This window comes from Eucyclogobius newberryi, unplaced genomic scaffold, assembly GCF_026437365.1.
Source record: "Eucyclogobius newberryi isolate DKJ021-1_F unplaced genomic scaffold, fEucNew1.0.hap1 SCAF_2, whole genome shotgun sequence".
Classification (NCBI taxonomy): Eukaryota; Metazoa; Chordata; class Actinopteri; order Gobiiformes; family Gobiidae; genus Eucyclogobius; species Eucyclogobius newberryi.
This window is the reverse complement of record NW_027315834.1, coordinates 6,860,730-6,881,877: the sequence shown is the minus strand read 5'-3', so window position 1 is coordinate 6,881,877 and position 21,148 is coordinate 6,860,730. Positions and strand designations below refer to the sequence as shown.

General features: G+C 40.6%; 1 protein-coding gene across 2 annotated transcripts in view; it reads right to left on the bottom strand.

Annotated features, from left to right (window-relative positions):
• cacna2d4a (calcium channel, voltage-dependent, alpha 2/delta subunit 4a) overlaps positions 1 to 21,148 on the bottom strand; it is a 162,433-nt gene that overhangs the window by 5,293 nt on the left and 135,992 nt on the right. The window contains exons 28-36 of one of the 2 annotated variants that reach the window (XM_072455204.1): positions 19,657 to 19,671; positions 18,757 to 18,801; positions 18,197 to 18,259; positions 17,989 to 18,059; positions 11,128 to 11,203; positions 10,984 to 11,036; positions 8,774 to 8,829; positions 4,472 to 4,592; positions 1,167 to 1,287 (exon numbers count right to left, since the gene is read on the bottom strand). In XM_072455204.1, the coding sequence (XP_072311305.1) occupies positions 1,167 to 1,287; positions 4,472 to 4,592; positions 8,774 to 8,829; positions 10,984 to 11,036; positions 11,128 to 11,203; positions 17,989 to 18,059; positions 18,197 to 18,259; positions 18,757 to 18,801; positions 19,657 to 19,671 (621 nt within the window). The remainder of the gene's footprint in view (positions 1 to 1,166; positions 1,288 to 4,471; positions 4,593 to 8,773; positions 8,830 to 10,983; positions 11,037 to 11,127; positions 11,204 to 17,988; positions 18,060 to 18,196; positions 18,260 to 18,756; positions 18,802 to 19,656; positions 19,672 to 21,148) is intronic. The other variant, XM_072455205.1, reaches the window with a different exon arrangement.

The following is a 21,148-nucleotide window of genomic DNA, read 5'->3' as shown; positions in this document are numbered from 1 at the left end:
TTCAGGTGTCAGTTTGGTCCTTTCCTGTAGGGTGGTGTCTTCCTGCAGTCTGATCCTCACTGCTGCTACTGCATCAGTGGATCATCTTCCTGTTATTTATAATGGGATTCTGAACCCCTGGAAAGGTAAAGGACATTCAGATGCTAATCAGGTACTCAGGGTGGTTGAGCCAGGGTCTCACAAAGACAAAGAGGTTTCTAATAGCCCATTAAGATTCTGAATAGGCTAGCTCGGTAGATAAAAGGGGGAGTTTCTGTTGAAACAAACAACTCTTTCTACTTCAGGAAGGCTCCTCCCAATGGGCGGGTCTTACCACAGAACAGTATTAATATCGGAGTTCTCGACCTAAATTCTGTTATTGACAATGACTCTTGGATGAGTCGAAACGTCTATTTTTTCACGCCTGGACGAATGAGGGATTACACCGACATATCTTCTACCCCCTGTTACATCCCCATCTTTTTCTTTCTACTTCTTCTGTCTTGTTCATTTTATCTGTATATGTCAAAGCGTCTTTGGGTCACTGAAAAGCGCTATATAAATAAAAATTATTATTATTATCATGTGTATCATTATATTATTAGTTGATACATTATTAGTCACCTCATGTTTTGCATGTGTATTTAATATGAATAAGAACAATAAAAACGAATTGGTATTAATTTTAGTAGGCGGACCATACATTTGTTTTGCCCCAGCACAGATATAATGTAAAAATAGTTCCTAAGGTGAAAATGAGACAGCTGTGTGCTGTCTACATCCAATTATAAAACCTTTTATTGTCCGAGCACCAGGAAGTGTGTGTGTACCTCAAAAAGGGCCTGAAATCGAGTGTAATCTCCCCAAAATGTAAAGTGATATTTATGCATATTTATGGTCCATTTATGTTTTGTGCGATACTTGTGAAATTTACAAGCACAATTTAGCACATTCCTGATGCATTGCTAAAATATAGCCTGAATATTGTTACACAAATAATGTATAAAGTAAAATATATTGAGATATTCTTTTTTGCATAGTGGAATGGCAAATCTGCACCTCTAAAAGTTGGGAAAAGCGCTTATAAACTCCTTGCAGGGAAAAATTACTTTGGTTGGAATGTGCTTGGAAAATGAGGAGTCACTATGGACTGCTGAAAACGGTTTAAAAACTGCAAAGATGTAAAGGATATATTTGACTTCCTGACGGGCCAGTGTGATGGAGGGGTACTGTTTGGAGCAGTCACAGTCGGCCTGAACCACCAGCATCAGTAGGTTTGTGTCCGGGATCTGCTGGACCACAAACATCCTGAGGAGAAAGGAACAAAAAAGTCACATGAGAAAAAAAAAAGATAAATTGCTGAACTGTTTCTAAATGAACTGTCTCAGGATTAGATGAAAGTACTTAAACACCACACTAGATGGCATCAAAACACAACAAAGACCTAATAAATTCCATATTGGAGGTAAAAGAGAAGCCAAACATGATGTGATTTCACTGGGAAAAACAGGGATTACCCTCAGAATATCACAAAATATGAAAGATCATGGTGGTTTTGTCAAATTAAAAGCACTCAGACACATGAGTGATAACATAACCTGGTTTAAACACATTTACTATGCACTACTTGTGCATTTATTTATTTAAAGATTATGATTTTAAGTTTAATTGGATTTTTTTTTTTTATTTTACGGGTATATACTTTTCAAAGACAATTGAGGATAAATCTGTATTTGATTTATTTTTGTTCCTTTCTAATGATTGCTTATTCATTCACTCCACCTTCAGCTGGGGTGGTAACATGGGAGATAATTTATTTAATCAGACTTGGAATTGTAATATGTTTGAATTGTTTTAATTCTAAATTTCAACTTCTGAATTTTTTTAACTTTTCTATGTACGGTAGTTTGTCAGTTTAAAAATGATTCAATGCAGTATTCAATGCATTTGAGGCCCTCAAATTCAATAGGCTAAAGATTCAAGATGCCAAGATTTACTCATACAGATCGATTACTGGGCTAAATTCACTACTAATTTTACACTTCAGACTGTTGAATTTGAGGGCGTTCCTCTGACCGAAGCAATGTTCAAAATGCAAACTTTCTGGTTGGTGGATAAACACTGTAACCACTAGAGTCATTGCATACGTTTTTTTCCATCCAGTTACTACTACTACTACTATACTAGGACTGGAAGGTCCCAACTACAGAGGGATCACACTCCTCAGCCTTCCCGGTAAGGTCTACTCCAGGATACTGGAGAGGAGAATTCAGGAGGAACAGTGTGGTTTTCCTCCAGGTCGTGGAATACTGGACCAGCTCTTTACTGGGAGTTTGCCACATGTGTCCACATGTGCTTTGTGGATCTGGATAAGGCGTTCAACTGTATCCCTCGGGGTGTCCTTTGGGGGGTGCTCCGGGAGTATGGGGTCTGGGGCCTTTTGCTCAGGGCTGTCCAGTCCCTTTATGACCGGAGCAGGAGCTAAGTCAGACCGGTTCCTAGTTAACGTTGGACTCGCCCGGTTCTGTTCATTGTTTTTATGGACAAGTTCTATGGACAAGTTCTAGGTGCAGTCAGGGGTCTGAGGGTGTCCGGCTTGGGGACCACAGGATCTCATCTCTGCTCCATCGAACCTGGACCTGCAACATGCACTGGGACGGTTTGTAACGACGATTAAAATCAGCACCTCCAAATCTTAGGTCATAGTTCGGGACTGGAAAAAGGTGACTTGCCTCCTCCAGGTGGTCTTGCCCCAAGTGGAGGAGTTCAAGTATTTCAGGGTCTTGTTAATGAGTGAGGGAAGGATGGAGTGAGAGTGACAGACCGATTAGTACAGCATCTGCAGTGACGCAGTCGCTGTATCGGACCTGCTCTGAATTACTGGAAGCCCCTCAGCATTTTTCCATTATTCACCTACTTATTTTATATCTGCATTTCCATCTCTGTCTTTCCTGCTTTCCCCTAACCCAGTTTGAAGAGTGTTCCTCCATCCTTGTCCCCACAGCCTGCAGCTCCCTCTCACCCTACCCCTGTGAGTTTATTTACACTATTTTGGTGATGCTCTTAATATAGACATGCATTTTTCTCTCAGTATGCCCAACACTGCTGTGGAAAATGCTCTCAGAGGGGACATTAGGCTGCACAGAGGGAGCTACCAGTGGCGAGCTACCAGTGCCTCAAGTACCGTACTGTAAGTACATTTCACTAAAACAGAGAGAACATAATTATATTCCTGCTTTGATTGAAATGTGAGAATTTTCCCCAGTTGTACTTGCTGATTGGACATGAACAGCAGGTGGGACATAGGTTGAGATAATGCCCATAGACCGTAAATACCACAACTGTTACCTAGCAACTACATTCTAACATGGGCCAAAATCCATAAAAATTACTCAATAATTATAATTTGACAAATAATAATAATCTCTATTAAATGATTGTTGTCCCTGCATTATTTTATTGGAATGTAAAGGGATTCAGTTCAAAAACCTTTCTGTATTTTTGTTTTAACAAAATGCAACTTTAAAAAAAAATGAGATCATGTCATGAAGTAAAAATAGTATCCACTATAAAATATAATTATTTAACTATTTATTTATTTTGAGACAGGGACAGTGCACAATATACATGAACCTTAACAAGAGAGATGCATTGTAGGTTGTAGCTCAAGAGCTAATTTCAACATGTCGTCAGCTGATTATTATCAAGTCCCACTGAGATGTAAAATCTCTTTATTCAGGGAGGAGCCTATTTACTTAAATTTATTGTGCATTTTACAGCGGATACTTTATTTCTACTTCATTACTTGCATTACTGAGAGGAGGTATCTGAACTTTCTACATCACTAAATGTTTTAATTTAACTGAAAATGTAAGTATTAGCAAACCAAAAAACACAAATAAAAATTACCAAGAAATGTTTTTAAATCAATTCAGTCACTCCTTTATCAAGGTCATTATTTACACTCGGATAGTTCTTAAAGTCTGAAATACTTTTTTTTTTCAAAAGTACATTTTTAAAAGGGTACTTGAGGAGTTTTACTTCAGTAATCTTTTTAATGCTTGAGTATTCTGCAACAAGAACTATTTATTTGATTATTGATTGATCAATAATTCTGATGGAAGTGTTGTTGTTTGGTTATTTTAATACAAAAAAGTATATGGTAATCAAATCAAAATTGTTATTTCAACATTTCAACACCTCAGTAAACCTCTATATGTTGTGTCTTTTTATGGAAGGCGAACCGTGTGGTTTAGACCTCTGCAAACATGTTCTGAAATGCATGGGTTTCTTGTATCAGTTAAGCAGTTGAAATTTCAGTCCTCTCTCAAATGTTAATGCCCCTGGATGTGTATAAATTATGCATGGTGAATTAAATCCTAAATTTGAAAACAATCACAATTGCAATTAGATGTTTTTTGACTTCAATTATGTCACCCCAATTTGAGCAAAGGCTAGTGTAAAATGATGCAGACTGATGTAGAGCACTCACTTCTGGCAGCGTCCACACTTGATGATGCTGTTGGTTTCTTTGACAGAGGGCTCGTAAACGAAGCTCGGATACTCAGTCTCACACGGCTGAAGAATTTCCCCTTTTTTCTTGTGGACTGAAGCTAAAACAGAAAATAAAGACCGATTAGTCAAGTGGATTGGTTTGAAGGGGACATAGTATACAATATCAGCTTTAATGAGCTTTTAACCAACCGTGTTACAACAGTGTTTCCTGCATATTTGAGTAATCCTGTATTGACCTGCAACTAAGGCTTGAGTGTCCGAAGATTCCTGTTTTCACATACCCCTATCCCCGCCCACATCCCTGTACGTAGTTGTGATTATTTGGAAAACAAAGACTCCAAGTGACACATGTAGACTTCTAAAACGTTTTTACAATGAACAAAATTATCTGCCTGTTCCCATCTCAATTACCATAGCTATTTCGGTGTAATCCCTCATTCGTCCAGGCGTGTTCCATAGTAGAAAAAGCTTCAGTTGTAGTCATCTGGACTCAGTTTGAAAAAATAGACGTTTCGACTCTCATCCAAGAGTCATTGTCAATAACAGAATTTAGGTCGAGAACTCCGATATTAATACTGTTCTGTGGTAAGACCCACCCATTGGGAGGAGCCTTCCTGAAGTAGAAAGAGTTGTTTGTTTCAACAGAAACTCCCCCCTTGTATCTACCGAGCTAGCCTATTCAGAATCTTAATGGGCTATTAGAATCCTCTTTGTCTTTGTGAGACCCTGGCTCAACCACCCTGAGTACCTGATTAGCATCCGAAACGTCTATTTTTTCAAACTGAGTCCAGATGACTACAACTGAAGCTTTTTCTACTATACCATAGCTATTGTTAAATATTGACACATTTTTTGTTGTTGTATAGACAAATATAAAACATGATAATTGTATTTTTTTGTAGGACTGGGAATCACAGGGTCCCTCACGATTCGATGCCATACACTATACACGGCTCACGATACAATAATATTACGATTTTGCGATTCATGCAATAATCAATATATTGCTCATTATATTCTACGATACATAATTATTTTATATTAAGAACCCAATACATTTGACATTTTAACAACATTTTTCTTTGTTAAACCACGACATGCAACAAACTCCAAATTAAATACACCAATTCAAATGTTTTGCGTAAACAAGTTTCCTTTCTTTAAACAAGCGATAACAAAATAATTCGGGAAATTATACCAAAAATTACTCACGGCGATATATCGATACAGCAGCCCACGGTATCAATCTGTATCACTAAATTGAATATATCGATATTTCAATGTTTTGGCACACCCCTAATTTTTACGATGGTGAGAAAAAGCTTAACGGCGATCCATTATAGGGGATATTCTACTCGTACAAATACTGTAATATTATTAAGATAAGATAAGATAAGATATTCCTTTATTGTCCCACATGGGGAAATTTCATTGGTGCAACGCAGGTAGATACAGAGGTATTCTATTCATGTACTCTCACTTGAAAGAGGGTGACATTCAAAGTTGACATTTACTGAAGAATTGGATCAAAATTTACACACCGCATAAGTGTCTAATGTTTATTAGAGTTTATTCAAGTTATGTGGGGCACCATCCTGCATTAGGCAATCAAATATCTAAATTAATTTATAAAAAAAGAAAATTAGCTTGTTAAGCTGAAGGTTTGTTACAACGTAACCATGACATTGACCACTTTTCTGGAAATGAACACTTTACCAAATGTGGTTGATGGAGATTTAATGACCAATTACTAATACTGTAAATGAGTCGATAACAGATGGAGACGCTAGACGTTTTTCACTCTCGCCCTCGGAGTCAATCGCTTTTGTGATTTTGGGCGTTACAAAAATAAATTGAATTGAATGATTGTTCTAAATCTATCTAGTTGTGTGATAGTTAATGTTAAATCTAAGGTGATCTCATCAGCCAGATTGTGATATACATGCGTTTTTCATACAACTAGAAGCAGGAGCTGTGATCCTGAGGAGATGGGCCTGTGTGTCACTGGACTGGGCATGGCTGTCCTCAAGCTCCAGGCTCTGATGGTGTCAGGCCAAAGAATCAATGGATCAGGTCCTTGCGATCTTCGTTTTCTTTGGCTCTGAGGGGTCCCTCAGATAAAAAGGAATGTTCCCTGGAATGTTCTTTGTTCCTTGGGTTAGCTTAGCATCGCTAGGCCAGAGATGAGCCCCTTCTCTGATCAAGATAAATTCCTCTTTGAAAATCTCTGATGGAACTAAGTTGGTCTTCTCCCTCTCTCACTGACTGAAGCCGGCGTGGTTTGGGTTTTGGCGCCATTGTTCAACCAATCAGTATGCATGCTGAGTCAGACCTGAGAAGTCTGAATTTAGGCCGCATAGTTATAAATATAAAATAGTTTACAAGATGAGTCATGAAATGTCATTAAATGAGCATGCAGAACACAAAAAACATTATGTACAGTAAATTCTGCAATCAGACAATTGTTTACTGAAGCAGTATTGTCTTTAAATTTTAATTTAAGTTAAAATTACTCTTCATTTTAATCAAAAAGCAGTGGCTTTATGGAAAAATGTCTTTCCAAATGTCAAAGCGTGAAGTTTATCCTTCTACAGAGAATCATAAACTTGCACGCTGGGGTTGTATGTGGTACCACCTTACATTCCTGTCATCATGGCAATGTCCGGAGGTTGTATGCAGTTCGCTACACCATCAAGAACAAAACACCAATTCCAAATGCAAAATGATTAAAGGGTGGCACTGGCAGGATAGTGGTGTGAATAATCACTTTCCCCACTTGACAAACATCATGGATAAGTGCCATTTCGATGTGGAGGTCAATTTGGTGTAATTAATTCAGTTGTGTTCAGTCAATCTCCAAATAGTCTCGTAATAGATATGAATGTACAGGAGTTTACAGAGTAAGAGATAGTCAACGTTTTTAAAACCACAGGGTCCTCTCAAAAATAATTTAAAGTGGCTGTAGGCAAAGAGGGAGAAGCCTTCATAGCAGAATAGGTTATAGAGCTTACAATGAAACGTCAAAAAACAACTGTTAACATGAAAACCCGTTGTGTGCTAAACGTTCAGAGAAATACATTAGCTCCTCAGATAACGGGCACAGAGATGGGCCACAGGGGGCAAGCGAACTTGGGAAGATTTTTGCACTGAACACGTGTAGGCCAACAAATGTTCAGCGCCAACACAGGGTTAATCTCTACATACAAAAAAGCTGCAGAGGAGCGGACAACCTGCCTCTCTGTGCCCTGACCTCACACACGTCTGCCTCAGGTTTAGGATGAGCTATGGCTTTGGCCTTTGCTTGTACCATGCACGCTCTCCTGCATCTCTCTTCTGTCTCCCAAGGCTGTCTCCTCCCTCTCCTCTCTAAGTCTAAATTCTGACCGCTCATGTAGCGATTTATAAATGTATGTTAGGGGTGCATATCGCCTCCTTTCCACTTTGATCCTGTGGGCTCTGCGTGGAAAATGTGAATCATCCATACATCAATAAGCAGTCTGTCTGTCACAGACCAGCGGTGGTAGAAGTGTTCCACAGAAGAATGATTCATTCACCACAGAGTTTTTCATAAAGCATCTGTTCTCAGCTGTCCCACTGCAGACAGGCAACACTGACCACCCCCACTGTCTGCACGATACTCGCAGAGCCATGAGTGTTATCCCAGTTCATGGCGTCATGCACAAACCGTGAAAAACAATCAGAATCTGAGAAAGTGTTAATGACACTGGCACTACAAATACATTGCATTATAGTATTAAATGTGATTGTTATTTCAGGTTTATTTAGGTGTTTATATAGTAAAAATCCAATCTTTATTGTTTATTTTTATCCGTCATAATTTCTAGAGGCTGTAGGTACAGGTTTTATCCCCTAAGGGGGGCACACCGGAAAAAGTTTGAGAGGCACTGCATTGTATTTCTTAAAAAGGTTAGCGAAGGATATAAAATTGTTTACCAAATATTGTTAACAATTCAAGGTATCAACATGTAGCACAGGCAACATATAATTATAAATGTATGTTAATTGTTGTGATGTGTGATCTGTATTATGAATGGCGTGATCGTCCATCAGCTGATGCGGGGTCAGGGGTTAATTTATTATCACACAGTGCATGCATTTTGACCTGTTAATGGGTCTTCATCAGGGCAAGGGTTGTTAATTGCTTTTAGAATGCTTTGTACCTTCTGTTTTTTAATCTTTGTTGGAGGCTTGTGATTTATAGTTAAAGATACATAGAAAGAGTCAACACTCAAGAAGAAATTTGGGAGGATGAGCTCACCTTCAGCAAAATGCTCCGTATGCGAGAGGCTGCAGATATTAAACTCCAGAAGAAACCTACAAAGAAAAGAGGAAAGGGAGTGAGAAAAAGAGAGGGATAACAAAGAGAGATTGAAAGAGAGTGAGAAAGTGGGAAGGAGCAGTAAAAGGAGAGGAGGGGAAGGGTAGAGTCAGCGAAAGAAAATTAGGAAGAAAGGCAGAGAGAGAGAGAGAGAGAGAGAGAGAGAGAGAGAGAGAGAGAGAGAAAGAGAGAAAGAGAGAAAGAGAGAAAGAGAGAAAGGATTAAGTGACCATGAAAAACCAGAGCAGATTGTGAACAGATTGTCTTCAAACTGGGCAAGGACCCAACGTTGTGTCATGGGAATGTTTTAATAGGCCCACAAGTTATAAAGCCGTTTTATTGGCATAGGTGTCTGTTTCATTAGTATCCAAAAGAGTGGACGATTTGGGTTGGATAAAGTTGGATAAAGTTTACTTGACCTGTGTTTAATCAACAACTTTATTAATAATACATTTCTTTTTTTAATTCTACTGCAAAATAATATAACTCTAACATGAAAAGTAGGTTCTCTTTCTGTATCAATTATTTATTTTAAACTGGAAATAAGCAAATAGAAAATGTACTTCATAAATATGATACAATTTTATATTATATTATCAACTGCAAAATTAAATGAGCTAAAACATAAAAATAAAAATCACAATAGCCTCAGAAAGTGGTGCCATTGTTCAACTCTGTGATTGACACGTTTGTGGAGTCACTAACAAATAGTAGGTTCAACATTATGGATTTAAATTGTTTTCAAATACAGTGAATCTCCCATAGTTATATTGGTGATTTTCAGATTCTAGAATTTGATGATGTCATAGTCTCGGATGGGTCTAAGAGCCAGAATTCCCTATTTATTACATAACTTCTAACCTGAAGAATGGAGTCTAAAGGATAAAGTCTAAAGAATAAAGTCTGGCGGTAATGTAACACTTGGATACTAACCGCCATAAAACAAAGAAGAAGAATAAGAAGAATCTCCTCTCTTGTCCCTAACCCAGTGTCTGAAGCGTATCAAGGGCCGCCATAAAATCATTGTCTTTTTCAGCCGCCACGAGGGCCGCCATATTGGAGCCAATTCTGACTTCCATGAGCCAGCGGAGGTCTGATCTAGTACTTCTTGTCTGATCTGAAGACCATTTACTTGAAATTTTGCAACACAGATACAACAAATCATTTTTGTATTTGGATACATGTTCAATAGAATTGAGGGGCAGAATTAAATTGTACTTTGAAATATCTTAAAAGTACATTCACAAATGTTTAATCTAACCATTTGTTTAAGTGACTACATACTTAAACTTCTTGCATTACAACAAAAATCTTAATTTTAATGCCAATGATTTTAACTGCCCCCCATCCCATCAATGACAATGACATCATCAAAGTATAGAACGCAAACTGTCTTTGTCTTTCTCTCTCTTTCTCTCTTTCTCTCTCCTTGTGTTTTATACGGCATAGCGTAAAACACATACTTTGAAGACGGACAACTACAGTAGATGGCGGTAAATGCATCTTTTCAGTTGGCCAACTGCCATCAAAAGTAACAAAACAACAACAACAACAATGTAAAGTCATCTTAAAGGTGCTCTATGTAACATTTCTGTTTGAGCGTCTGCTGCCTGTGTGTCTTCATGGAAATATTATTGCTTATTGAATTTTCCACAGTATGGCATTACGTCGGTGTAGTCCCTCATTCGTCCAGGAGTGTTCCATTGTAGAAAAAGGTTCAGTTGTAGTCATCTGGACTCAGTTAGAAAAAAGCTAGACGTTTCGACTCTCATCCAAGAGTTATTGTCAATAAGCGAATTTAGGCCGGGAACTCAGATATTTATTCTATTCTGTGGTAAGCGCCGCCCATCGGGCGGGCCCTCCTGTAGTAGAATTTCTTTTTTTTTTTCAACAGAAACTTACCCTCTTTGTTTTCTAACTAGCTGTCCAGATGACTACAACTGAACCTTTTTCTACAGTATGGCATTACATTTATCTAGCTCTCTGGAGACAAGCAGGAGGCAGAATCTCCACCAGAAACTTCATTGTCCCCATTCTTCATTGGGTTTTGCAATAGCAAACACTACAAAATCATATACTTAATGAACAAATGAATGAAAAAATATTTGGTCTTGGAACAATTAGTTGTAGTTCCTATTAGCAACACTCACAAAAGGAAATTGGAGAGGAACCACTTGAGGGCAGAGGCCAAACCGTACAGTGGCTGCAAAAAGAAGAGATAAACAGTTAGTCAATAAAATACATGTATAAAAATAAAAACACAATAACAACAATAAATTATAAATGTTACATACGCTGATGAATTGACGTCCACTACTGACCGAGTGAGTGTGCATCTTACACATGGCCTGGTAGTCAAACAAGGAGACCCTATGGAGGAATAATAATAATAATATAATTATTTTTTTTGCTAAAAGTACTGTTGAAGCATAAATTAATTGATCAAATTGGTTAAAAGTTCCACAACAAAATAAATCAGACGTAATTATTATTATTACTTTTTTATTACGTAATCATTTGGAAAATCTAAATATTGTTGCTGCACATATAGTATGGTACTTAAAGGTGGAATGGACGATTTTTTTCAGCAAATTTTTCATCATGTTTCCTCGTGGATAAATCATTTGTCCTGCCACGTATCAATCATAAAACGCACCTACCGCTCACCTGCAGCCGCGTGCGGTTCGTCCCCACGTTTCCGCGCGCCTAAGCGCATGGATCTATCATAATATAGTTCCCTCAGTGTACGGGGCAAAATGAAGACGGAGAAAGACAGTTCGAGCTGACACAGAAGTGGACAGAAATCTACGGGAGACGAGCGATGCGTTGCGCTCCGTTGCGCTAATAAACAAACGCACATGTGTGTTGTATCAGTCCGCACGGGGGAGTGCACATGCGCACTTCCGCCTGTGTTCTCAAATCACCGAAAAATCGTCCATTGCGCCTTTAAGATTGCTTGTAGATGAATATTAATATACATCAGTTTACTGTATGTGCAATATATCTTATTTTTAGGAAAATCTGTATAAACTCTTAAAATATTATGCTTTGTTCAAGGTACTTAGTATTGAACTATAACATAAGTAGAGCATAATCACATTCTATTTATTGGAACTTAAAATACTGATCTAGAATGGCTTAATAAGTAGAAACTGGTCCATTGGTTTCCTGTTTAAAACTAAAGAACGGATAAGTCTCACCTCTTCATAGTAACATTTCACTGTAATAAGCAACAATTGTTAATCTGCATGTTTCTTATAAATATTTTTTTTTTTACATTTTAATCCCTACATGTATCACTCGGAGTCTACAGGATGTGGGCGGGGATATGGGGTAGCTTAAAACACAACTTTTCTGAGCACTGGAGAGATCAGTTGTAGGACAATACAGGATTAACTCAAACATGTAGGAACCAATCCAAATACAACTTTGAGTAAACAAACATAATGAAATTAGATCATTTTGACAACTTGAAATAATTAAAGACTGGCATTAAGGAATTGTAACATGCTGAACTCCTGAGTCTGTGGTGGTGTATTGCTTCTAAAAATGGTCACATTTACATAGCACTTTTCTAACTTCAAGGCAACCAAATTACTTTACATCAACCACCATTCACACACACATTCTCACACCAACCGGTCAAGTGTTTTGCCCAAGGACACAACCTGTTCTGTCTTGCCCTGCTCCATTCCTGCTTCTGCTCCTGTCCCGCTCCTGTCCCTTGTCCTGCTCCTGTCCCATGTCCTGCCTCTGTCCCGCTCCTGTCCTGCTTCTGTCCTGCTCTTGCGCTGCATCTTACCCTGCTCTGTGTTTAATCTGCTGTGGTTTATTGTTTTGTGTGTGATCCTAACGTGAAGTTATTGTTGTCCATGGGCCATGGTAATGTTTCATGATACTGTTGTTGTGTTTATGTTATATATGACCTTTTGTGGTACTTTCAGCCTGTCCAGGGACAACAAATGGAAATAACATAAAAAAAACAAAAAACTTGCAACGATTAATTGACGAGTCAAGACTAGTCTATTACAAATGATAATCATCAGTCATACTTTGATAATCATAATTGTTATTGTGACTAGACTCTAGAACAATGAAATGATCAGTTAAAGCTAAAAGTGGGAGTTCATCAATGGGTTCATCCAGTAAAAAATCAGGTGCTACTCAAGGACAACTAGGATTAGATGTAAAAGACATGAATCGCCCCTCTTAAGTAAACTGAAAGTGTAACGTCAAATTCAGGGGCTCTGAAAAGCAGTCCGAGGCACTCTGCTAAATAAAGAACTTTTAAAATGTTTTTCAGAGGGACCGTTGAAGGTCTTCTTCAGCGTCTTCAAATAGAAAAAACAAAGCAAGAACAGGTGTTCTTAATGAAAACTGTCATGTGAGACAATCACATGATACGCTCATGTAATACATACACTGGAGAAATAAATACAATAGAAATAGAAAAACATAAAATTTGAAAATCTGTAGAACATATGAAAAGATGTTTCCTAAAAAGACACTGGATTTATTAAATAAAAGTGTCAAATAAGAATAAGCAATTAATTAATAATACACTTTATTTGTAAATAGCCTCTATCCAGAAGCCTTCAGTCACCATATTTCAACCTTTGGTCAAAAAGTCTCAATGTACAATAGTCAACTACTAAAATAATTGGTAGTTGGAGCCCTAGAAAGCATATCATTTTTTAGCATTCATTCATATACTGTACATATTGTATGCAACACTAAAATATATTGTCAATAATTAAAGGTGGGCAATTGTCGAAAATGTATATCTTTTTTTTTTTTTTTCTCCTTCTTAATCTCTTAAAATGTGCCTGAAAATGTAATTTTCTTAGTTGGGTTTCAAGTATTGGACAAAAAGTAAATGGACTATCAACAAAATTGCAGTAATATCGTTACACCAAGGGTTCCAAACTATATTTTCTTGAGGTCCACAAACATTCCATCTCATCCGGCGTCCGGACAAATTGCTCTCATCAGTGAAACTCACCAGTGTGTAATTAAAACAGAACATTCCGGTTTAGTGATTTTAATATTGATAGTGATTTATATAGATAGTGAGATTTTTTATGCAATTATGTTTATTAACCAAAGCTACCACATATAATAGCATTTGCAATTGAGCCAGTGTTGCACATTAATGACTTTGAAAGTATCTGCCACCAAATGATTTTTATATTATTATTTCAGTAGGGTTCAAATGTCTCTCCTCTGTTCTCCTCATCCCTAATCTCACTCCAGACAAGTGTGTTTTGTCCATTTTGATTGAAGGGAAATATAACTTACACAAAACTGTACATGTTGCTACCGATTACAAGACAGAAAAGGAACAGGCTCCTCTGTCATGATGTTTTGGCAGCATGACATTTGCATGTTCATGATCCGAACCCAGACATAATCAGATCGTTCCTCGCTTGATTGACATGTGGGAGAACTACTGAGCATCTACCGGCGTCACCGGGGCCCCATCCTGGAGCCAGGCCTGGGATGGGTGCTCGATGGCGAGCGCCTCGTGGCCGGGTCTTACCCCACGGGGCCCGGCCGGGCACAGCCCAAAGGAGCGACGTGGGGCCGCCCTCCCGTGGGCCCACCACCCGCAGGAGGATCCATTAGGGGCCGGTGCAAAGAGATCTGGTCGGCAGTCGACGGCAGGGGCCTCTCGGCGACCAGATCTCCAGACACAGAGACTAACTCTGGGGACATGGAATGTCACCTCGCTGGGGGGAAAAGAGCCTGAGCTTGTGCGGGAGGTTGAGCGATATCGACTAGATATAGTCGGCCTCACCTCCACGCACAGTTTGGGCTCTGGAACCCATCTCCTCGAGAGGGGCTGGATGCTCCACTTCTCTGGTGTTGCCCGCGGGGAGAGGCGGCGGGCTGGTGAGGGCTTGCTTATAGCCCCCCAGCTCAGCCGCCACGTGTTGGAGTTCACCCCGGTGGACGAGAGGGTCACGTCCCTTCGCCTTCGGGCGGGGGACAGGTCTCTCGCTGTTGTGGCGGCCTACGGGCCGAACAGCAGTGCAGAGTACCCGGCCTTCTTGGAGTCCTTGGGAGGGGTACTGAACAGTGCACCGACCGGGGACTCCGTTGTTCTACTGGGGGACTTCAACGCCCACGTGGGCAATGACAGTGACACCTGGGGAGGGGTGATCGAGAAGAACGGCTTCCCCGATCTGAACCCGAGCGGTGTTCAGTTATTGGACTTCTGTGCTAGCCACGGATTGTCCATAACGAACACCATGTTCAAGCACAAGGGTGTCCATCTGTGCACATGGCACCAGGACACCCTAGGCCGGAGGTCAATGATCGACTTTGTTGTCGTGTCATCTGACCTCCGGCCGTGTGTCTTGGACACTCAGGTCACCACCTGGTGGTGAGTTGGGTCCGCTGGCTGAGGAGGAAGCCGGACAGACTTGGCAGACCCAAGCGAATTGTGAGGGTCTGTTGGGAACGTCTTGCGGAGCCCTCTGTCAGTAGGGTATTCAACTCGCACCTACGGGAGAGCTTCTCCCATATCCCGGGGGAGGCTGGGGACATTGAGTCCGAGTGGACCATGTTCTCCGCCTCCATTGTTGATGCAGCTGCTCGGAGCTGTGGTCGCAAGGTCTCCGGTGCCTGTCGTGGCGGCAACCCCCGAACGCGGTGGTGGACACCGGAAGTAAGGGATGCTGTCAGACTGAAGAAGGAGGCCTATCAGGCCACTCTGGCTTGTAGGTCTCCTGAGGTCATCGACAGGTATAGGCAGGCCAGGCGAGCCGCAGCTCGTGCTGTTGCAGAGGCAAAAACCCGGGCCTGGGAGGAGTTCGGGGAGGCCATGTAGGAGGACTATCGGTCGGCCCCAAAGAAATTCTGGCAAACCGTCCGGCGCCTCAGGAAGGGGAAGCAGTGCCTCACCAACCCCGTGTACGGTGCAGGTGGAGGCCTGCTGACCTCGACTGGGGATGTCGGACGGTGGAAGAAATACTTTGAGGACCTCCTTAATCCCTCAGTCACGTCTTCCGAAGAGGAAGTAGAGACCGGGGACTCAGAGGCTGGCTCATCCATCACCCAAGCTGAAGTCACTGAGGTTGTTCGCAAACTCCTCGGTGGCAGGGCTCCGGGGGTGGATGAGATCCGCCCTGAGTACCTAAAGTCTCTGCATGTTGTAGGACTGTCTTGGCTGACACGTCTCTGCAACATCGCGTGGCGGTCGGGGACCATGCCTCTGGACTGGCAGACCGGGGTGGCGGTCCCTCTGTTCAAGAAGGGGGACCTGTGTGCCAACTACAGAGGGATCACACTCCTCAGCCTCCCCGGTAAGGTCTGTTCCAAGGTACTGGAGAGGAAAATCCGACCGATAGTCAAACCTCGGATTCAGGAGGAGCAGAGCGTTTTTTGTCCTGGTCGTGGAACTATCTCGGTTATATACTCTCTATCAGGTGCTCGAGGGTTCATGGGAGTTTGCCCAACCAGTCCACATGTGGAGAAGGCTTTCGACCGTGTCGGGGTGTCCTTTGGGGGGTCCGGGGCCCTTTGCTCAGGGCTGTCCGGTCCCTGTATGACCGGAGCAGGAGCTGTGTTCGCATTGCCGGCAGTAAGTCAGACCTGTTAAATGGTAAATGGTCACATTTATATAGCGCTTTTCTACCGTCAAGGCACTCAAAGCGCTTTACGTCAAGGAACCAGTCACCCATTCACACACATTCACACCCCAGATGTTCGCAGACATTGGGGGGGCGAGTTGAGTTAAGTGTCTTGCCCAAGGACACAACGGCAGTATTCACATGAGGCAGCTGCGATCGCGCTGATCCTTTGGATCAGAAGACGAGCACTCTACCACTGAGCTACTGCCGCTCCCTTAGAGATAAGGTGAGGAACTCGGCCACACGGGGGGAGCTCAGAGTAGAGCCGCTGCTCCTCCATGTCGAGAAGAGCCAGCTGAAGTGGCTCGGGCACCTGTTCCGGATGCCTCCTGGGCGCCTCCCTCGGGAGGTGTTTCAGGCTTGTCCCACCGGGAAGAGGCCCCGGGGAAGACCCAGGACACGCTGGAGAGACTATGTCTCTCGGCTGGCCTGGGAACGCCTCGGGATCCCCCCGGACGAGTTAGAGGAAGTGTCTGGGGAGGAGGAAGTCTGGGAGTCCTTGCTCAGACTGCTGCCCCCGCGACCTAGCCCCGGATAAAGCGGCAGAAAATGGATGGATGGGTTTCTTTTCTCTGTTTTGTTATCTCTCACAGTGTCTTGCTCTTCTTTTTTTGTGGTTGGAACTGAGATTTTTAACGCAGAGAAACGCAGCAGTGCAGCTGTTTACACCCGCGCTATCCCCGGAAGTCTTTTAATATTCATGATACTTATGAGATTTGCCCACCTATAATTCAACCTGTCAAATACAGCATTTGACAATAGTATATATCTTAAAAGGCTTTGGTAAACAAACAGCAAAATAATTGACATATGCTGTTATACATGATTTTCTTCTCCCCATGTTACTGCTTGTGTGGAGGGTTTGGTCCTTGGAGAGACAGAAAGCCAATAAACATTATGATGCAGATACACACAAACACAGACACAGACACACACAAGCACACACACACGCACGCACGCACGCACGTACAAACACTCACACACACACACACACACACACACACTGAAGTTCATGCACAAAGACAGTTATATAATGTCCTGTGTGTCAAATGAAGCATGGAGAAATCTTTTAGCCGTTTAAAAATAGCACATCACTCATGAGGTTTCCAGCATAAAAGTAAAGTCAATTCAAAGCATTCAAAGAAGCTCAGCAGAAGCTACAGCGATGAGGGAAGTCCGACTCATCTAATCCAGGCATGAATCAAGTACAGCGCACTGGGAAAGCCTGATCCAATATGTAACAAATGGTTTTCGAAAGCTTTTCAAAAATCTGTCTACTGACTCATCTGGTTAGGGAATTCTGTGTTTGTATAAGAAATCTGAGATAATATAATGACATTATACCAATGGTTCTTCTTCTAATACATCAGTAAAACACATCCCCCTTTCTGTGTGGAATTGGCTTGCACCCTATGTCTGGATGGTTGGGTGTCTTCCGGGTGCTTTGATTCTCCTGACCATTTTTTTTGTTTCATTATCAAGAACTAAGTATATAAATAAAGTTATTGCCACTAAGCCTACCTTTTGAACATGCCCATTCGAATCAACATGGTCATCACTGAACCATCCAGCTCTCCCAAAAATCTTCCTGCCTGTACAAGTAAAGAAAAATATTTTTGGTGTCATGACAGTTTGAGTTGCTTCACTGTTTAGGTTGAAGAAAACGTCTACAAGCACCCTGAAATCAAGGTTAATTTCAAGTATTTGCTTCATGTGTGTGTGAACTTACATCATTGCTCTGTTTTGAAATGAGGACAAAGCCATTATTGTCAATCACGTAGCACTGAATATCCTGCAGAGATGAGAGGCCGGAAAATTACTTGTAAGAAACGAGACAAGGTGCTGTGCATACTAAATCAAGTGGTTTTGTTTCTTCTTTTAGAAATAAGAAGACTCAAGTTTAGAAGGGATTATTACAAACAAAACAGGCAAATTTAGAATGCATAGTAGTAGAAGTAGCAGTAGTTGCAGCAGTTGTAGTTTTAACACTAGTGTTATTAGCAGTAGGTCAAGGTCAATCTTTGTAAAATACAGTTTCCACTACCCAAAGTGCAAAATGCAATTAAAAGGTGATAAATCTATAACAAGAAACGTTAAAACAAACTCAAAGAACAATAAATTCCCAACTCGTGTTAAAAGCCAGCCTGAAGACATATGTTTAATAGTGATTTACTTGTTCAAATGAGTACCGGTATCTACTTTCAATACTAGTTTTGGTAGTGATTAGTATCTGGGTATTGAACTCTAATTGTAGTAGTAATAGTGGTAGTAGTAATTGTAAATACTTACAACACCGTCACAACGTAGTGGACAAATCCCATCTGCATCCGAGCACTAGAAACATATATTATATAGATACTATATCCATTACAATCAAATGGTAAGGGCTGTACTAGGTCTGATGTCATCAGCGGAGAACAGATTAATAGCCAAGAGAATATTTACTATTTACTGAAACCTGCTTACTTTTAGATTAGACCACTATAACGTATAATGTTCTGTAGTACATGGAGTTTGTGTATTAGTCTACCAGGTTTAACTTAAGTATTCCCTGGAGGATTGATGCTTCTGGACATATTTACAATTCTGAGCATGATTTAAAACTAAACACTGGACTAAACTTGGACTAGACCAGGATGAACCAAGGGCTATAACAAGGCCAAACCAAGTCTAAATGAGCTTGAAGTGCACATGACAGTTTTTCATAATTTCCAAATGACGACTTAGTTTGCTGGGATAATACTGTATATTTAGTTTTTATGTTCAGTTAAAGTCTGTTTTTATCCTAACACCTTGTTGTATGCTTACCAATATTTTAATATTCTGTTATTGTCATTCATTGTTTTATGCTGAAGGTGGAAGCAGTTTGTGAATTTTGTTCATAGCAATAACCCCTTTTCTGATTCAGACAACAACATTTTTTCAGTCGACTGGCATATGTTCTGTTCTTCATAAGGCGTAATACTGGAGTCAGAAGTAGAAGTTGCATACGTTAGTATCATCTTGACTTGTGAATGGCGTGGCATTTGAGAAATGTAGTGTTTTATTTTTGAATTCTATTGATGTGTGTAGGGCTTCAGTGAGCGCCAAATGTGGTGAGGGGTGTGAATTTGTATTCACACGATTGAGCAGGTGTTAAAGATGGTACATTTGAAAACAGGCAAGGAAAGTGGAATTATGCGTACTTACATCTGTGTCGTTTGGCTGAAGGATAAAGCAGAGAGAAACAGAGAAAGAGAAACATATTTTAGTCGAAGGAATTTTAGCTCACAACGTTGATAAAAGCCCCACTATGTAACATTTCAGATAAAAAAGTGTGACGTGTCTTCAGCCCATAGTGACAATATTAAATGATTATCTTATCTTAAATCTGATTTTAAATACATTTAAATGTTACTCAAGCAATATTTTCTCTAAATACATGTTTTACTCTCACTTGAGGACGGTAATTAGGCCCGAGCCGAAGGACAAGAATCATCCCGGCAAGGAACTTATCAAATTGTATCCGGGGGCTGGAAAAACGCAAAAATCGAGTAGTAAATAATGATGGGTATGCTAAACTGCGTGGTATCAAAAATTAGAATTATTTTATTTTATTTTTTCATTTTACAAGAGCGTTTCCAAGCTGAACGCAATGATATGTAAATGTAGTAGTTAGCTAATAAAATGCCTCTCTAGCGCCCTTGCCAAATTTGATTTAAAAAAAATCTTAGAAGACAATTTGTTTGTTGTAGACAACTGAACATATTTATAAGTGGTTCATTTGTGACCGGGCACAATGTGACAAAATTATTCTACTCTAGCTTGAGTTTTATAGTGGACATTTTTTTTCAAAAAAAGAGTTTCCGTTATTTATTTATTTTTTGTCTCCCACAAACCACCCCAATTTTGACTCCCTGAACGTTAACGAAAACTTTTTTTTTCAACCCGAAATCTCCCCGAGCTCTCCAAATCTGTAGTGAGGGCTTCTAAGAAGTGGACCAATGAGGCAGTGAAGGAGCTACGTGCGTGTTTGGACATTTCAGACTGGGAGGTTTTCAGAGCTGCCACAGATAGTTTGGATGAGTACACGGACACTGTGACGTCATAGTTTCGATTCAGTGTGGACAGCATTATACCTACACACACCAAATGAGGCCATTGAGGCAGCAGAAGGAATCAGCGCACAGGCCCGGTGATAGAGAGCAATACAAAGATGCAAAGTATGGATTTAGCAGGGAAGTGTTGAGAGCTAGATCTCAGTATAATAAGCGTCTTTAGCAGCAGTTCTCAGAATGAGAATCAGAATAAGGTTTATTGGCACTGTCAACATAGGAACTTGTCCTGGTGATTCGATGCAGCACAAACAACACAACATTGAACAATGAATACAAAACAATGAACAATGAATAGCTACCAGATATATAAAAAAAATGTAAGTAAAGTTAAAATAAAGTAAAAAATAGGCATAATATGTACATAAATAAAATATGTAGTCCAATAAGAAGTGAACAGTGCAGTGAGTGCAAAGTGCTTCAGCAGTGTTCATGAATCCAACGGCAGAGAAACTGTTCTTGTGACGGGAGGTTCTGGTCTGGGGGGACCGTAGCCTTCTGCCTGAGGGGAGTGGCTCAAATAGTCCGTGTCCAGCGACACTGTCTGGTCCAGCAGGTTTTCGAGGGTTGGATTTCAGAAATAGTCT